Here is a 17069-nt window from a genome sequence, read left to right on the forward strand (position 1 = left end):
CCGAGAGCAGCAGCTCCGGGAACAGCAGCAGCGCAATGAAAATGAAGCACTTTCGTCCGACGACCGTGCACCACCCCAGCGGGGTCACGTCCCCCGAAACTTCGCTCCAGCAGTCCCTGCCACCTCGGGCGCTTCTATTGCTGCGGCCGCCACCAACACGGACGTTTGTCGCGTCACCGTCAAACTTCCGCCGTTTTGGGCAGAGGCGCCTGGCGTGTGGTTCGCTCAAGTCGAGGCACAGTTTTTTTCCACGGCACGCATCACGCAGGACTGAATGCGCTATGACTACGTTGTCGCCCATCTAGCCTCTCGCTATGCGGCTGAGGTTTGCGATATACTTGCGAATCCCCCGGCTGATGACCGTTACCTACACCTGAACAGGGAACTGATCCGCCGGCTTTCACCTTCACAAGACGAGCAGGTGCGTCACCTACTCCAGCACGAAGAACTCGGTGACTGCAAGCCATCGCAGCTCCTGCGTTACATGCGTGATCTCTTGGGCAGCACCCCGGTCGACGACTCCCTCCTCCGTATCATCTGGCTTCAGCGTCTACCCTCACATGCGCAGGCCATCCTCCAGGTGCAACCGAATCTGCCGCTAGACCAGTTCTCTCACATTGCTGATCAAGTCGTTGAGATTTCGTTGCCAGCATCACCTCTCACCGTCAACACCGTTGACACCCGACAGTCTAGCAGTGAGCTCACGCACCATGTCGACGAAATCACCCGTCAGCTGGACTGAATTCAAAGGCACCTGGATCAAAGCCCGAAGCTGCGTCCACGAAAACGCTCCCAAAGCCAAGGCAACAACGCCGCTTCATCGCACGGAAATGATAATGGCCCCTGCTACTACCATCGCCGCTTCGGGGACAAAGCCCAGGAATGTCAACCACCTTGCTCAGCTGGACGTCAGGGAAACTTCAATGGCAGCCCGTAGAGACGGCCGCGAGCTGCCAACTTAGAGGTCGTCGCATAATTGTCACTGACCAAGTCATAAAGCTGCGGTTCCTCGTCGACTGTGGCTCCGACATCTGTTGCTTTCCCCGAACCTTCCTGCGTGACAAGCGTCCTTGCACGTCCTTTGAGCTCAGCGCGGCGAACCTTTCGACCATCAAGACCTACGGCTCGCTCCGCCTTAACATCATTTTCAAAAACCTGTGTCGAGATTTTCTATGGAATTTTGTCGTCGCCGACGTCGCAGAGCCGATCATCGGGTCCGACTTCTCGGCGTACTACAATCTTCTACCTGACTGCCGATATGACCGACTTATCGACGTTACAACAGGCCTCTTCACGCCGGGCCAACGTGCAACCACCCAACAGCCTAACGTCAAGGCACTCACCATTGGGAACCAGTCGGCATACCATGACATCCTCACAGAATTTTCCGACCTGACTCGGCCTAGCGGGCGTCCGCGAGAGGTGCGCCACTCAACAGTGCACTACATTCGTACTACTCTCGGCCCCTTGGTCTCATGCCGCGCCCATCGGCTAGCCCCGGACCACCTACGAATCGCACAGGCCGAATTCGAAGCCATGCTCCGCGAAGGTACTGCCCGCCGCTCGGAGGGACCTTACGCCTCACCGCTTCATCTGGTACCAAAGAAGACCAATGGCTAACGCCCCTGCGGAGGTTATCGCGCCCCCAACACCCGCACCGTCCCCGACAGGTACCCCGTCCGTCAGATACAGGACTTTGCACACCGCTTAGACGGCAGCACTATCTTGTCAGTGATGGACCTTGTAAAGGCCCCCAACCTGTAAACCCGAATGACGTCCCAAAGACCGCAATTATCACGCCTTTCGGTCTATTCGGATTCCCTTTCATGAGTTTTGGTCTCCGCAACGCGGGAAAAACCTTTCAACGCTTAATCGATGACGTCATCCACGGCCTGGACTTCTGTTTCGTCTACCTAGATGACATCTTGATCTTCTCCCGCAAAAAAACAGAACATCGCCAACACCTTCGTCAACTGTTCCAGTGCCTCGACGAATACGGCTTAGTCATAAACGTTTAGAAAAGCACGCTCGGCGCGCCCGTGGTCTCGTTTCTTGGCGATGAGATCTCTGCAGAAGGAACTAGACCCTTGCCTGACCGCATCCTGGTCCTGCAAAATTGCGCGCTGCCTGCCACAGCGAAGGACCTCCGCCGTTTCCTGGCCATGTTCAACCTTTACAGGTGCTTCGTGCCTAAAGCGGCCACATATCAGGCCCCTCTCCATGATGCGTTGGCCGGCCAACGCGGCAACCACCCTGTCACTTGGACCCCAGCCTTAACGCAAGCGTTCTAAGACTGCAAAACTGCCCTCTGCAAAGCTACGCTGCTCTCCCATCCCAAGCCATAGACGCCCCTGGGTCTTTTCACAGACGCCTCTAGCACCACTGTCGGAGCCTCTCTCATGCAGCGTGTGGGAAACAACTGGCGCCCCTTGGCGTTCTTCTCGAAGAAACTCTCTTCCTCGAAGCCGCCCCCACCTTCCGGCAGCATCGGCGATGCAACCTCGTCCCCTGCGAAGACGACCTAACTAGCCTACTACAGAGAGCTCTTTGCATTCTACGAAGGAATCCAACACTTTCGCCACATCCTCGAGGCACAGCACTGCACCATATACACCGACCATAAACCTATCACTTACGCCTTCTTCCAACGCAGGGAAAAACTTCCACCGGTCCAGCAGAACCAGATGTCCTTCATCACTCAATTCACCACAGATATCCACCACAACAGAGGAAAGGAAAACGTGGTCGCTGACGCACTCTCTCGCGTCTTGGCTGTCGAGCTACCAACCGTCACAACCAACGCCCTCGCTGAAGCTCAGAAAACGAACACAGAACTCCAGCAGCTACTGTGACATATCAGCAGGACTGGTGAGACCATACGTCCCTTCTTTGCATCGCCAAAGCCTCTTCAATCAGTTACACAACCTCAGTCATCGCGGCATCCGAGCTTCTACACGCTCGTGACTGACCGGTACGCGTGGCCCTCAATGCAACAGGTTTGCCGCACCTGGGCACGCACATGCATTCAATGCCAGCGCGCCAAAATCACCCGGCACGTCACGTCGCCACTAGGAGAATTCCCTGTCCCGACGGAACGGTACGAGCACGTCCACATCAACATCATTGGCCCCCTCCCACCAGCCGGCCCTTACCGCTATTGCCTCACCGCCATCGATCATTACACTCGTTGGCCCGAGGTTTGCCCCTCGAAAGGATCACTGCAGAAGACGTCGCATCAGCCTTCTTCTCCGACTGGGTTTCACGCTTCGGCACTCCTCGTCGAGTCACCATCGATCAAGGAAGGCAATTCAAATCTCAACTCTTCAGGCTCCTCGGGCTCTCCACCAGGTTCGATTGTCACGGACAACTATCTACCACCTTTGCGCCAACGGGATGATTGAACGGTATCACCAGCAGTTCAAGGCAGCCAGCATGTGCCACCCTCACTTAACCTGGCTCGAAGCTCTCTCCGCCGTCGCTCTCGGTCTGCGCGCAACTTTCAAGCCAGACATTCAAGCCACGTCCGTGGAAATCGTCTACGGGGAGCCGCTTCGCCTACCTGAAAACTCCTCTCCGCTCCCACCTCTGATGTAACCAGCTCGGACCCTGCAGACTTCGTCGCTCGACTCCGTCGCACAATGGGCGCGCTGCGCCCCTCACCAGCAGCTCACCACACCAAGCCGACCCCGTTCGTGTTTAAGGACCTGGCAACAATCTCACATGCCTTCCTTCGCGACGACACCGTACGCGCTCTTTTCCAGCCACCTTACTCCGGACCTTACAAAGTCATCTGTCGCGACGACAAAACACTCACCCCGCAAATCAGTGGAAAGGATGTACGCGTTTCCATCGAACACCTAAAGCCATCATACATCTTTACCCAGGAGCCTACCAACCCCCGCACGCCTCCCGTAATTCGCCGACAACCGCCCGCAACGCCTAGGCTCCCATCCTACACCACCGCCTTAGACGCCAGGTGCGGGTCCCCAAACCTCTTCAACCCTGACGGCTCCTATCTGCGTGGGGGGGGGGGGGTGGCGAAACGGGTCGGCGCCACTTCTACGCCTGCGTGTCGCGGCGATGCCTTCAAACACGGGCGCCAGCGATAAGAACAGTCTCGCCCGAAATAAGCAAGAAAACTGTGTGTGCCCCTATTGAGGGGCAGTCATTGTAGAACCTTCAGTGCGGAAACATTAAAGTTATGTTATCCATTCCATCCATCCATCCATCCATTCATCCATCCATCCATCCATCCATCCATCCATCCATCCATCCATCCATCCATCCATCCATCCATCCATCCATCCATCCATCCATCCATCCATCCGTCCGTTCGTCCGTCCGTCCGTCCGTCCGTCCGTCCAATAGTTTTGCACGCACAGACATACGTAGAAGAGATGAGGATGTTCACATAACCAGTTGTTTATACATGCGCAAAGATGTCAACTGGAACATGCCCGCCCACCGGCTCACCCAGCCATCTATCCATCCAGCACTTGCGCGGTTAGTGCATTTCAAATTCTTCCATGTAACTGATGAGCCCGGGATTTGTATTTGTCGCGTTGTTTATAACGCAATACGCTATAACGCTATCTCATATAACGCTATACGACCGAAGTTCTATTCTTTAAATGTACTATCGAGATTTGAACACGTTTATGTGCATGACCATTAACCTCGTATGATTACTACCAGCACCAACTTTCGATCGCTATAAGGTTTGCTCCTCATCAACTGGACAATATGATATTTCAGTTCGGGCGAATTTGACGATACATCGTTAATTAACGAATTTTTTGATGGCTCATTTGTCACAGGTGGACTTGGTTTGGCGGATGTGTAGATACCTATATTTTCAAAGAGAAAAGCAACGCACACCTGCTTCAACTAAAAGACAGGAAGTCGGAGTATTGAGGGAAATGTTCTGTTATTCTTCTGCGGGCCCCAAATTAGACGAGCATTTGTTTTCGCTGTAGATGGCAATCGGTGCGAGTAGGTTGGCTGAATTAAAAAAAAATTGTTGATCACACGTAGCTGGGAATCAACGTTATGCAAATCATGCGGAGGAAAGATGACCGTCAGACAGACAGACAAAGAACTTTATTGGGTCTTGAGAAACGCTGCTCCCTTAGAGCAACGTCGCGGGCCGCTCCCACGTAGGAACGGGGAGGCCTAGCCTCACCGCCGCATAGAGGGCTCTCTGGACAGCCCGTAGTTGGGGTAGCAACTATGAACTTCGTAAGGCAGAGTCCCAATCTTGTTCTGTTAGCCGACTTGGGCCCCGTAACGAGGAGCACAGCCAGAGCATATGTGCGAAGTCACTAATCTCACCACAATCAGGACAAGTAAGGTCAAAAGCCTCCGAGGAGACTACGCTGAGGAAAAATGAGCTTGGATAGGACGTGGCCTAGCTGCATTTTTTCTATTGAGCAACACGTCATGAAATGACGCGCAATAGATGTACAATTGTTGCACGCAGAAACATATGTTGAAGAGTTTCGGATGTTCATATAGCCAGTTGTTTACACTTGTGCAAAGGTGTCAAACGGAATATGCGTATTGGCAATACCATGCAGAAGCTGATATGAAGCGCTGATGCTCGCGGGGATGCTGGCCCTGAAAACTGCTACATATATGACCTTCAGCGCATGGCAACTAATTACAATTGACGTTAACCAGACGTGACGGCTGTATCAAAGGAGTACATATGCAATGTTCATAAAATTGGGGAGGTAGCGCTGCAACTATTATTGATGTTTCACGAAGATTAGCGTATATTTGAAAAGGAGTTCTGAAACTACCGTAGCTCTGTGGTAAAATGCTCCATTGCCAGGCAAAATGCTTGAGCTCGATTCCAGCTGGAACCCTGGCCTTTATTCGTTGCATTCGTCGGATCGACGCTAACGATGTCGGGTATTTCTTAGCGCTTGTGTGTTAAAATTGTTCATGTGTGTTCTCGTCGTTCGTGGATAGATACTAAGTGGCAATCACTTGTGGCACATACCCGCATACCAGCGGCACATACCCGCCAATGAGTATGTGCCACTGTCTGTCGGGGAATGTTTGACGACGTGCACGACGGCATTTTGACATTATTCATGTCTTGAGCAGTGCGTCATATCCATCAAACCATCTTACCCCGCCATGCTTCTTTGGTTCGTGCCAAATTAAGGGGGTGACCACGAGAGCACCCAAACGTAAGCGGCTTCATAGACAGTTATGCTCTAAGTCACTGAAGTTCGCTAAGAAATACTTCGTGTGAAGAAGAAAACGCATCGTTGGCAAGCAACATCGCCAGCGCTTGGGTATTGGGTCCTGGGCTTCTCTCGCTCGCCTCGTGCTGATCGTCGCCGGCATCTGCTTGACCGTTGCACTGCCCCGATCGTGTTTTCGTCGTAGGGCCACCGTCGCAATACACGCCAATAAACCCCTTGCGATGATGTTTATTCGAACAGAGGAGTCGTAACGAGGTCGCGACGGAAAATGAGCGAACGGCAAGTCTGGCAAAGGCGGCACAGGTTCTCGCGCAATCAGAGCACGAGGTTCTTCGTTCTCTTTTGAAGGCGCATACGCGTTAGTGCGTATGCTACACTACGATACCGCCGGGATGAAGAGTAGCCATCCTGGCGACTCAGGGAGTAGGCACAATGAGGGGGTCGTAGTAGCGCTTGGGACGGTCGACGTGCACGGTCTCACGTCCTCGACGGCGCAAGTCTGGTGATTGTGTTAGGGGCTCGATGATGTAATTCACCGGCGAGGTTGCGTCAATGAGACGGTATGGACCATGGTACCGGGCCAGAAGCTTAGAAGAAAAGCCAGGAACGTGCAGGGGCACCCAAAGCCACACAAGAGAGCCAGTACGAAACGTGGGCGCCATGTGATGAACGTCGTCATGTTGGGTCTTTTGTAGACCTTGAGCCTCACTTGTCATAGACCGAGCCAACTGACGGCAGTCTTCTGCGTATCTGGCGACTTCCGAAAGCGGGGAGCACTCCGATGCATCAGGGCGGTACGGGAGTATGGTGTCAAGTGGGTGGGATGGTTCGCGGCCGTACAACAGAAAGAACGGGGAAAAACTGGTAGTCGCTTGCGTATAAGCGATTGTAACAAATGGTAATACAGCGTCCCAGTTATTGTGGTCGGAGGAGGTGTGCATCCTCAGCATGTCGCCAAGTGTGCGGTTGAACCGTTCAGTGAGACCATTCGTCTGTGGATGGTATGCGGTAGCTTTCCGGTGTATGATGTTGCATTGAGCGAGAATATCTTGTATGACCTCCGACAGGAACACTCGACCCCTATGACTGAGTAATTCGCGTGGAGCCCAATGGCGGAGAATGAAGCTGCGGAGAATGAAGAGTGCAACTTCGTGGGCGGTCGCTGCAGGTAGAGCTGCAGCCTCAGCGTAGCGTGTCAGATGATCGACGCCGACAATAATCCACCGGTTTCCAGAGCGACTATATGGGAGGGGGCCATAGAGGTCGATACCCACGCGATCGAATGGGTGAGCCGGGCATGGGAGCGGCTGTAACATGCCAGTAAGGTGCTGCGGAGGTGTCTTGTTCTGTTGGCAAGTGGCGCAAGACTAAACGCATTTCTGCACAAAGCGATACATTCATCGCCAGTAATATCGTTGGCGCAGCCTTTCGTAGGTTTTCAGGACACCTGCGTGAGCACTTTGGGGATCTGCATGGAAATTCATGCAGATGTCAGAGCGCATATGAGTTGGGACAGCAAGGAGCCACTTCCGACCACCAGGCATGCAGTTGCGGCGGTACAGAATGTTGTCTCGCACGGAAAAGTGGGCTGCTTGCCGGCGTAGCGCTCTCATGGAAGGGACAGCAGACGGATCGGTAAGGTAGTCGAGTAACAATGCAAGGTATGGATTTTTACGCTGCTCCGAAAGCATGTCAGTGGTGTCGATTGGTGACAAGGTGGCAAAAAGGGGTGACAGAGAAGCCACATCTGGTGTTAATGGTGATCGCGAAAGTGCATCGGCATCCGCATGCTTGCAACCGGAACGATATACGACACGGATGTCGTATTCTTGAAATCGAAGTGCCCAACGCCCCAGGCGTCCGGACGGGTCTTTCAAGGTGGACAGCCAACATAGAGCGTGGTGGTCTGTGACCACGTAGAAAGGACGGCCGTAAAGGTACGGGCGAAACTTCGTCAACGCCCAGATTATGGCCAAACACTCCTTCTCTGTCACGGAGTAATTCAATTCAGCCTTCTTGAGAGCGCGACTTGCATAGGCGACTACGTATTCAGCTTGGGTGCCTTTCTGTTGTGCCAAAACTGCACCAAGACCGATGCCACTTGCATCGGTGTGAATTTCTGTGGCAGCAGCAGGGTCGAAGTGACGAAGAATAGGTGGTGAGGCCAGCAGGCGGCGCAGCTGGCGAAATGCGTCGTCACATGCAGGTGAGCATGCAGATATTCCTTTGCTGTTGGAAAGCAGATTCGTGAGAGGTGCGATGATGGACGCGAAGTTGCGCACAAAGCGACGAAAGTAGGAGCAGAGACTGACCAAACTTCTTATGGCTTTCAGTGATGTGGGCAACGGGAAGTCAGCGACAGCTCGAAGCTTATCGGGATCCGGAAGAACACCGTCTCTTGTGATGACATGTCCCAAGATGGTTAGTTTTCATGCTGCGAAGTGGCACTTCTTGGAGTTAAGTTGTAGGCCTGCAGAAGTTAGACACGTCAGAATCTCGTGGAGGCGAACAAGTTGGGTCGGGAAATTAGATGAAAAGACTACAATGTCGTCCAGGTAACACAAGCAGGTTTCGCTCTTTTGGGCCCGCAATATGGTGTCAATCATGCACTCAAATGTGGCAGGCGCGTTGCAGAGCCCAAATGGCATGACTTTGAACTCATATAGGCCATCTGGCGTTACAAAGGCCGTTTTAGGGCGATCACATTCAGCCATTGGCACCTGCCAATACCCACAACGCAGATCCAAGGATGTAAAGTACTCGGCGCTTTGTAAACAGTCAAGAGCATCGTCTATTCGTGATAGCGGGTAGACATCTTTTTTTCGTGATATTGTTTAAGTGGCAATAGTCCACGCAAAATCGTACGGTGCCATCTTTTTTCTTGACCAGAACCACAGGTGATGACCAAGTGCTTTGAGAAGGCTGTATGACTCCACGTTTAGGCATGTCATCTACTTGCTCCGTAATGACGCGGCGCTCTTCGGCGGAAACGAGGTAAGGACGCTGTCGCAGAGGCGAATGTGAGCCGGTGTCAATAGTATGAGTGATAGTCGTGGTGCGGCCCAAAGCAGGTTCTTGAAAGTCGAAAGAAGAACGAAACTTGTTAAGGAGAGCAACAAGTTGGTGGCGATGCGAAAGGGGAAGGTCTGCGTCAATAGCATTGTCGAAGGCTGACGAACTTGATTGCTCAGACGCATGAGTGATTGCAGCAATATGACATGGCGTTTCGTCGGGAAGAATAATATCATCGATATGGTCAACAGGTTGCACATATCCTAACGTTTCTCCACGAAGTAAGCCAATGGGGTAGTTGCAGTGGTTGGTAACCAGCATTACGGTTAAACCAGACGCAATTGTAAGAACAGCAAATGGGAGAACGATGCCTTTCCGTTCAGTAAAAACCGGAGATGGCGTAAACACCACCGTGCCGTCAGGTTGCACCACACATGAAAGGCTAATAGGGACCGAAGCTTCAGGAGGCAAGGTGATGTCGTCATCAGAGATCAGTTTGCAGAGCAGAGGAGAGCGGTCGGGTGGTGGAAATTCACATGTTGGCACAAGGGACACTTCGGCACGGGAACAATCGATGATAGCTTCATGACGTGATAAGAAAGCCCAACCCAGGATAAGGTCATGAGAGCAAGATGGTAGAACAAAAAACTGTACGACGTACAAAACGTCTCGGATGACGACGCGCGCCGTACTTACAGCTGAGGGATGAATGCGTTGCACGCTAGCCGTGGACAGCACCGTGCCACTGAGAGATGTGGTCACTTTCTTCAGTTTCCTACAAAATTTTGCGTTCATCACAGAAACGGCGGCCCCGGTATCAATTAACGCTAATGTGGCGACTCCCGCAACATCGACATCAACAACGTTTTGCGACGAAAATGGAGGCCTTGGTAATTGCGCACAAGTTGCAGTTCTTGCCTCCGGGACTGCACTGATTACTTTCCCTCCTCAGGAGGTGGTCGACGACGCATAGGCGATGGCGATCGGCGACGAGGTGATGGGAAACGAGCAGTCGATGGGTGGCGATCCGAGTCGGAGTGCCTCTGTTCATATGCAGACGTGGTGGTCTGCTGCGGTGCGTAAGTAGGAGCTCCGAAGTATGCGTGCGCAGGTGTGGGACGGCGGCGGCAGAAGCGTGCATTGCGGCCAGCGATGCCACATGCGAAGCAGATGGGACGATTGTCTCGGGTGCGCCACTCATTAGATGGACGGAAAAAGCGAGGTGGGGGCCTGTAAACTGGAGGCGAGGCCGGAGGAGGTAGAGCCGATAAGGCTACTGGATGCGGTGGGGGCCGCGCGACCACAGCTACGTAGCTGAGAGGTGAAGGCGGCGCAGTTGGTGCGTAGCCAGCAGTTGAGAGATCAGATGGCACCGAAGTGCATGGGTAAGAGGCCGGAACTGTAGGGAGGGCATTGCAAATTTCAGTGCGTATGGCCTTGCTGCATATTCGAAGGGAGGCTTGTCATGGGCGCGTCGCTATGCGGCAGCAGGGAGAGCTGTCGGGCGACTTCCTCCCTGATGAAGTCTTTAATTTGGTTCGACAGAGTTCCTTGGTGAACGTTGCCATTTGTGAGTGCGACGGCCGAAATCGAATCTGGTGATAGGACACTCTGTCGGGCGATGGAACGCTGACGACACAATTCATCGAAGCTCTGGCACAGGCTTACGAGGACTGCCACCGTGGTCGGGCTTTTCGCCAGCAACGTCTGGAATTCGCCATCCTCGATGCCCTTGAGAATATGGCGAATTTTCTCTTCTTCAGAGATCGATGAGTTAACACGCCTGCAGAGGTCGAGCACATCCTCAATACAGCTAGTAAAGGTCTCGCCAGGCTGCTGGGCTCCGTGGCGCAGACGCTGGTCAGCGCGGAGCTTGCGGACCTCTGGTCGGCCGAACGCTTCGGTCACGAGGGTCTTAAAGGTGGACCAGTTGGCGATGGCGGTTTCGCGGTTGGTGAACCATCGCTTGGCGACGTCAGCCAAGTAACAGATAACATATGCAAGCTTAGAGTCGTTGTCCTATTTGTTGCTGGCACGTACGCGTTCGTACAAAGAGAGCCAGTCTTCGACGTCTTGCTCACCACTGCCGCTGAAGATTGGTGGGTCCCGCTGACGGGTAGCACCGGGGCAGGTCGACGGGGCAGCCGATGGTGCTGGCTGTGCTGGGATGGGCTGGTTGGCGACTGCGTCCGTCATGTTGTACGGTGGTCTTTCGGCCAACTTGCGAGAGCGTAGCTCCAGGTCTGCTGAAGGATCTCAGCAGCCTCCACCAAATGCGAGGATGTTTATTCAAACAGAGGAGTCGCAACGAGGTCGCGACGGAAAATGGGCGAATGGCAAGTCTGGCAAAGGCGGCACAGGTTCTCGCGCAATCAGAGCAATGGGTTCTTCGTTCTCTTTTGAAGGCGCATACGCGTTAGTGCGTATGCGCCTTTTTTGATTTTCACCTTTTCGCCCTTTTCAATTGGTGAAAAGGGTGAAAAGGGTACATTCCCCATCGCTTGAACCTGGGTGCTGCCCTTCACCTTTGCCTAAACCTGGAGCTGCGCAACCGAACGCTACCTCCCATCATGGCCACCAACAATGCGCATCCTGGCTCTTCCACTCCATCCTCCAGCAACCCCGGCGTTCTTCGCTTGCGAGAGCCGAAGGTCTTTAACGGAGATGATGAGACCGACGTGGAAGACTAGTGCACCAACTACGAACTGGTGAGCGCAAACAACAAGTGGGATGACGCGGACAAGTTGACTAACATCATCTTTTACCTCGCTGACGTGGCTGAATTGTGATATAGCAATAAGAAAAACAACATTACGACGTGGTCCATCCTCAAAATGACTTTTGCTGATGATTTTGGCCGACGCGCTGTCCGCAAGTCCAGAGCCAAACAAAGCTTGTGGACTCGCGCACAGAAGCCAATGGAATCTTTCACCAGCTACATCGAAGACATTATTGGTCTTTGCAGCCATGTGAACACCACCATGCCCGAGTCGGAGAAGATTCAGCACATCATCAAAGAGATAAATGACGGCGCATTTCAGATGCTCCTGGCCCGTAATCCTGCCACCGTTGCGGAACTTGTCAGTTTGTGTCAAATTTTCGGCGAGTTGAGGAAGCAGCACGCCCTGACTCGGCAATTTTCCTCACACACCGACTCGCTCTCCAGTCTCACTTCCGTTCCCGACCACTCACCAACCCTGAAAGAGAATAAAGACTTCGTGCGTGAAGAAGTAGCTCGGCAACTGTCGTCGATTCCCTTCACGCAGCAGCCGCCGTCGTTTCGTCTGCCCTCACCACTCCGCGACGTTATTGCCGAAGAGGTAGCTCAGGCTGTTCCCGTCGCTGCCCACCAGCAGCCTGTGGCCATGCCTGTTGCCCATGCGCCGGCTATGCAGCCCATGGCCACGCCTCTTACGTATGCCCAGATGGTACGCAGCAGACCCCGCCAGCAGCAATTGCCACCCATATCTTCAGTTGTTCCCCACTCCGCTTATTTTTTGACACCTTGGGCCGCAGCGAGAGTCAGCAATTCCTGGTGCACTCCTGACAATCGACCGATTTGCTACGCCTGCGGTACTCCAGGACATGTGGCACGATACTGTCGCCGTTGCTTCCAACCACTTTACGACGCTCCTCGGCCGTTACTGTATGACCCATAGCCCATGCACCTACCTGCTCCCTATCCCTCACCGCAGTATGGATGTACAAACCTTCCCGAGTCTCGGTCACCCCAGCCCCCACCTCAGACTCACTCTCCCCGCTACCCATCTCCTCGCAGGTGATAATTGTCCCCAATGCGTCCTCGACCCGCTTCCTCCAACCGGGAAAACTGAACGCCGCAGTTCCAGAGGCAAGAACTGCGCCGTCGTCGAAATGCTCAAGTCCTCGCACTTGACCTGCTAACATCTTCACCATATTTGTCGATGGTGTTTCTACTTTTGCCCTCGTCGACACAGGTGCTGCCATTTCTGTTATAGCCACCCAGCTCTGCCGCTCCCTACGCAAAGTGGCCACGCCGCTCTCTGGACTATCGCTTTGTACAGCTAGCACACAACCAGTTCGACCTCTCGGCACGTGTACGGCCCGCATATTCATCCAAGTACCTTTATTCTTGCATGAATTGTGCAGTAGCGCCTCGACCGAACTTCATGCCATTTCCCCACTGGAATGTTCGTCGAGTGACACCTTCTTGAGGTCCATCGCTGATACCTTAAGTGCCCAAGAACGCACCGAGCTTCTTAATCTCATGCAGCACTTCGCGAATTCATTCGACGTTTCTCAGCCGCAATTTGGTCGTACTTCCGCAGTGCACCACTACATTGACACCGGTTCGCATCAGTCATTGCAAAGACCGTACCGTGTTTCTGCTGCAGAACGTCACGTCATCAACAACCAGGTCGAAGACATGCTACATCGTCGCGTTATTCAACCATCGCACAGTCCTCGGGCATCTCCTGTCGTTCTAGTTCGAAAGAAGGATTGATTGATTCGATTTTGCGTCGACTACCGGCGTATAAACAAGGTGACGCGGAAATACATCTATTCATTACCGCGCATCGACGACGCCCTTGACAGCCTCCAAGGAGCCGAATTCTTCTCCTCCTCAGACCTACGATCTGGATACTGGCAGGTTCCTATGGCAGAAGCTGATAGCCAGAAAACTGCGTTCATTACACCAAATGGCCTGTATGAATTTAACGTAATGCCTTTTGGGCTTTGTAATGCACCTGCCACGTTTGAGCGACTCACGGACAACACACTGCATTGACTGAAGCGTTCTGTGTGTCTATGCTACCTCGACGACATTGTCATTTTCTCTCTCAATTTTTGCACACATCTGCTTCGGCTCCAACTGGTTCTGACGTGTTTAACCAACGCTGGTCTTCAACTGAACCTTAAAAAGTGCCGCTTCGCCGCGCGAGAGCTGTCCATCTTAGGGCACATCGTGTCCAAGCATGGTGTTTTACCCGACCCTGCAAAACTGTGAGCAGTCGCCGAGTTCCCGACACCTACTAAACTGAATTACGCAGTTTCATCGCACTATGCTCGTAATTCCAGCGTTTCGTTCGAAATTTCACGTCGATCATGTCACCACTGATAACCTCCTACGCGGTGACGCAGACCTTTCATCCTAGTCTCCTGACTGCGACGTCGCGTTCGCCACGCTCCGTATAGTCTGCTAAAATCTTCTCCCATTCTTCGGCATTTAGACCCAACAGCTGCAACGGAAGTTTACACAAACGCTAGCGGGGTTGGTCTTGGCGCTGTCCTCGCCCAACGCAAGCCGGGATACTCCAAATACGTCGTGGCTTATGAGAGTCGCACGCTCACTAAAGCTGAAGCCAATTACAGCGTCACTGAAAAAGAGTGCATAGCGCTAGTGTGGGCGCTTCGCAAGTTCCGCCCTTATTTGTACGGTTGCCCATTAGATCTGGTAACAGACCACTATGCACTTTGTTGGCTTGCCACATTGAAATATCCTTCTGGCCGCCTAGCTCGGTGGGCACTGCAAATCCAGGAGTACGACATTAGCGTGATCTACTGCAGTGGACGCAAGCATTCTGACGCCGACGCCCTGTCCCGTTCACCTTTACCTCCTGACTTTGCCTGCGGAACCACTGGTACCAACTTTGTCGCATCTCTCCACCTCGACTCCTTTGCCAGTGGACAACACAAGGACCCACAGATCGCTTCCCTTTTTGACTGTCTCTCTGGATCGTCAACCACTGCGGTATCACGATCTCTCCGACGTCAAGCTGCTCATTTTGCCATTCGTGATCGGCTGATACACCGACGCAACTACGCCCCTGAAGGTCGTAAGTGACTATTGGTTGTCCCCCGCAGCTTGCGATCACAAATATGCACCACCTTTCACGACGATCTCCAATGTAGCCATGCTGCAGTTTTCAAAACTTACGAACGCATTCGCCATCCTTTCTACGGACGCGGAATGTATAATATTGTTCGAAAATTCGTTACGGCCTGCCCTGACTGTCAACGCCGCAAATCGCCGCCTTTCCACTCGTCCGGTGCGCTTCAACTGCTTCTGTGCCCTGCCAAATCTTTCGATTGGATCGGAATTGATATCTATGGCCCTCTATCGAAAACATCAGATGAAAAGCGGTGAATCATAGTCGCGGTGGACCCTTTAACACGCTACGCGGATACCGCTGCCTTTCCAAGTGCCACTGCGCGAGACGTAGCGTCCTTCGTCCTCCATGGATTCATACTACGACATGGTGCTCCTCGAGAGCTACTAAGTGATTGAGGTCGAGCCTTCCTATCAGAAGTCATCACGGCTCTGCTTTCTTAATGTCATGTTGTTCATCGCAAGACCATGGCATACCTTCCACAGACTTACGGGCTCACGGAGAGATTTACCAGCACCCTTGGCGATATGCTCGCGATGTATGTGACATCTGATTATACTACCTGGAATCGCATTGTTCCATTCATCACGTTCGCATACAACACCACTGCACAGTCTACCACTGTAATTTTACCTATCTTTCTATTTTATGGATGCGAACCATCTCACACCATCAGCACTCTCCTTCCATGCCGTCCTGACGCATCCGAATGCCCATCTGTGTCTGAAGCTGCCTGAAAAGCGGAAGAGTGCCGTGTACTCGCACGCACCTTTACGTCACAAGAACAGCGGTGCCAGAACGAAAACAACGCCTACTCTTCACGAAGCCACAGCTATTCCCCGGGATCATTTGTATGGCTGGCTGTTCCTTACTAAAGCCCCGGCCTTTCCTTAAAACTCGTCCCGAAGTACGAGGGTCCTTACAGAGTTTTGGAGCAAACCTCGCCGGTGAATTTTCTCATTGAACCACTTCCCCCATCTGACGACATGCGCCAGCGTGGATGTGACGTAGTCCACGTCGCCCGCCTTAAGCCATATCATAGCCTTCTGCCTCCAGAATTTTAGGTCGCCAGGATGGCTCTTTTTCGGCGGGGGAAAACTGTGAAGAAGAAAACGCATCGTAGGCAAGCAACATCGCCACCGCTTGGGTACTGGGTCCTGGGCTTCTTTCGCTCGCCTCGTGCTGAACGTCGCCGGCATCTGCTTGACCGTTGCACTGTCCCGATCGTGTTTTCATTGTAGGGCCACTGTCGCAACACATGCCAATAAACCCCTTTTGAATTGGTGGAGGGTGCTGACATTCCCCGTCCCTTGAACCTGGGTGCTGCCATTCACCGTCGCCTAAACCCGGAGCTGCGCGACCGAAAGCTACCTCCCATCATGGCCACCAACAACGCGCAACCTGGCTCTTCCACTCCATCTGCCAGCAACCCCGGCGTTCTTCGCTTGCGAGGGCTGAATGTCTTTATCGGAGCTGATGAGACTGACGTGGAAGACTGGTTCACTAACTACGAACTGGAAAGCGCAAACTACAAGTGGGTTGACGCGGACAAGTTGACTAACGTCATCTTTTATCTCGATGACGTGGCCGAAATGTGGTACAACAACCACAAAAACGACACTACGACGTGGTCCATATTCAAAACGTTGTTCGCTGACGTTTTTGGTCGATCCGCGGTCCGCAAGTCCAGAGCCGAACAACACTTGCGGACTCGCGCACAGAAGCCAGCGGAGTTGTTCACCAGCTACATCGAAGACATTATTGACCTTTGCAACCGTGTGAACACCACCATGCCCGAGTCGGAGAAAATTCAGCACATCCTCAAAGGGATAAATGACGGCGCATTTCAGATGCTCCTGGCCCGTAACCCTGCTACCGTCGCGGAACTTGTCACTTTGTATCAAGGTTTCGACGAGTTAAGGAAGCAGCGCGCCCTGACTCGGTCATTTTTCTCACACGCCGACTCGCTCTC

General features: G+C 53.1%; 2 protein-coding genes across 2 annotated transcripts; both read left to right on the forward strand.

Annotated features, from left to right (window-relative positions):
* Positions 1–274: 274 nt before the first annotated feature.
* LOC142817571 (uncharacterized) lies at positions 275–742 on the forward strand. Its single transcript, XM_075894614.1, has one exon. It carries the CDS (start codon positions 275–277, stop codon positions 740–742), a length of 468 nt encoding a protein of 155 aa, XP_075750729.1.
* A 140-nt stretch (positions 743–882) lies between these two features.
* LOC142817572 (uncharacterized) lies at positions 883–1620 on the forward strand. Its single transcript, XM_075894615.1, has one exon. The coding sequence runs from the start codon at positions 883–885 to the stop codon at positions 1618–1620; it is 738 nt and encodes a 245-aa protein (XP_075750730.1).
* The last annotated feature ends 15449 nt before the right edge of the window (positions 1621–17069 follow it).

Source organism: Rhipicephalus microplus, chromosome 5 (assembly GCF_043290135.1).
Source record: "Rhipicephalus microplus isolate Deutch F79 chromosome 5, USDA_Rmic, whole genome shotgun sequence".
Lineage (NCBI taxonomy): Eukaryota > Metazoa > Arthropoda > Arachnida > Ixodida > Ixodidae > Rhipicephalus > Rhipicephalus microplus.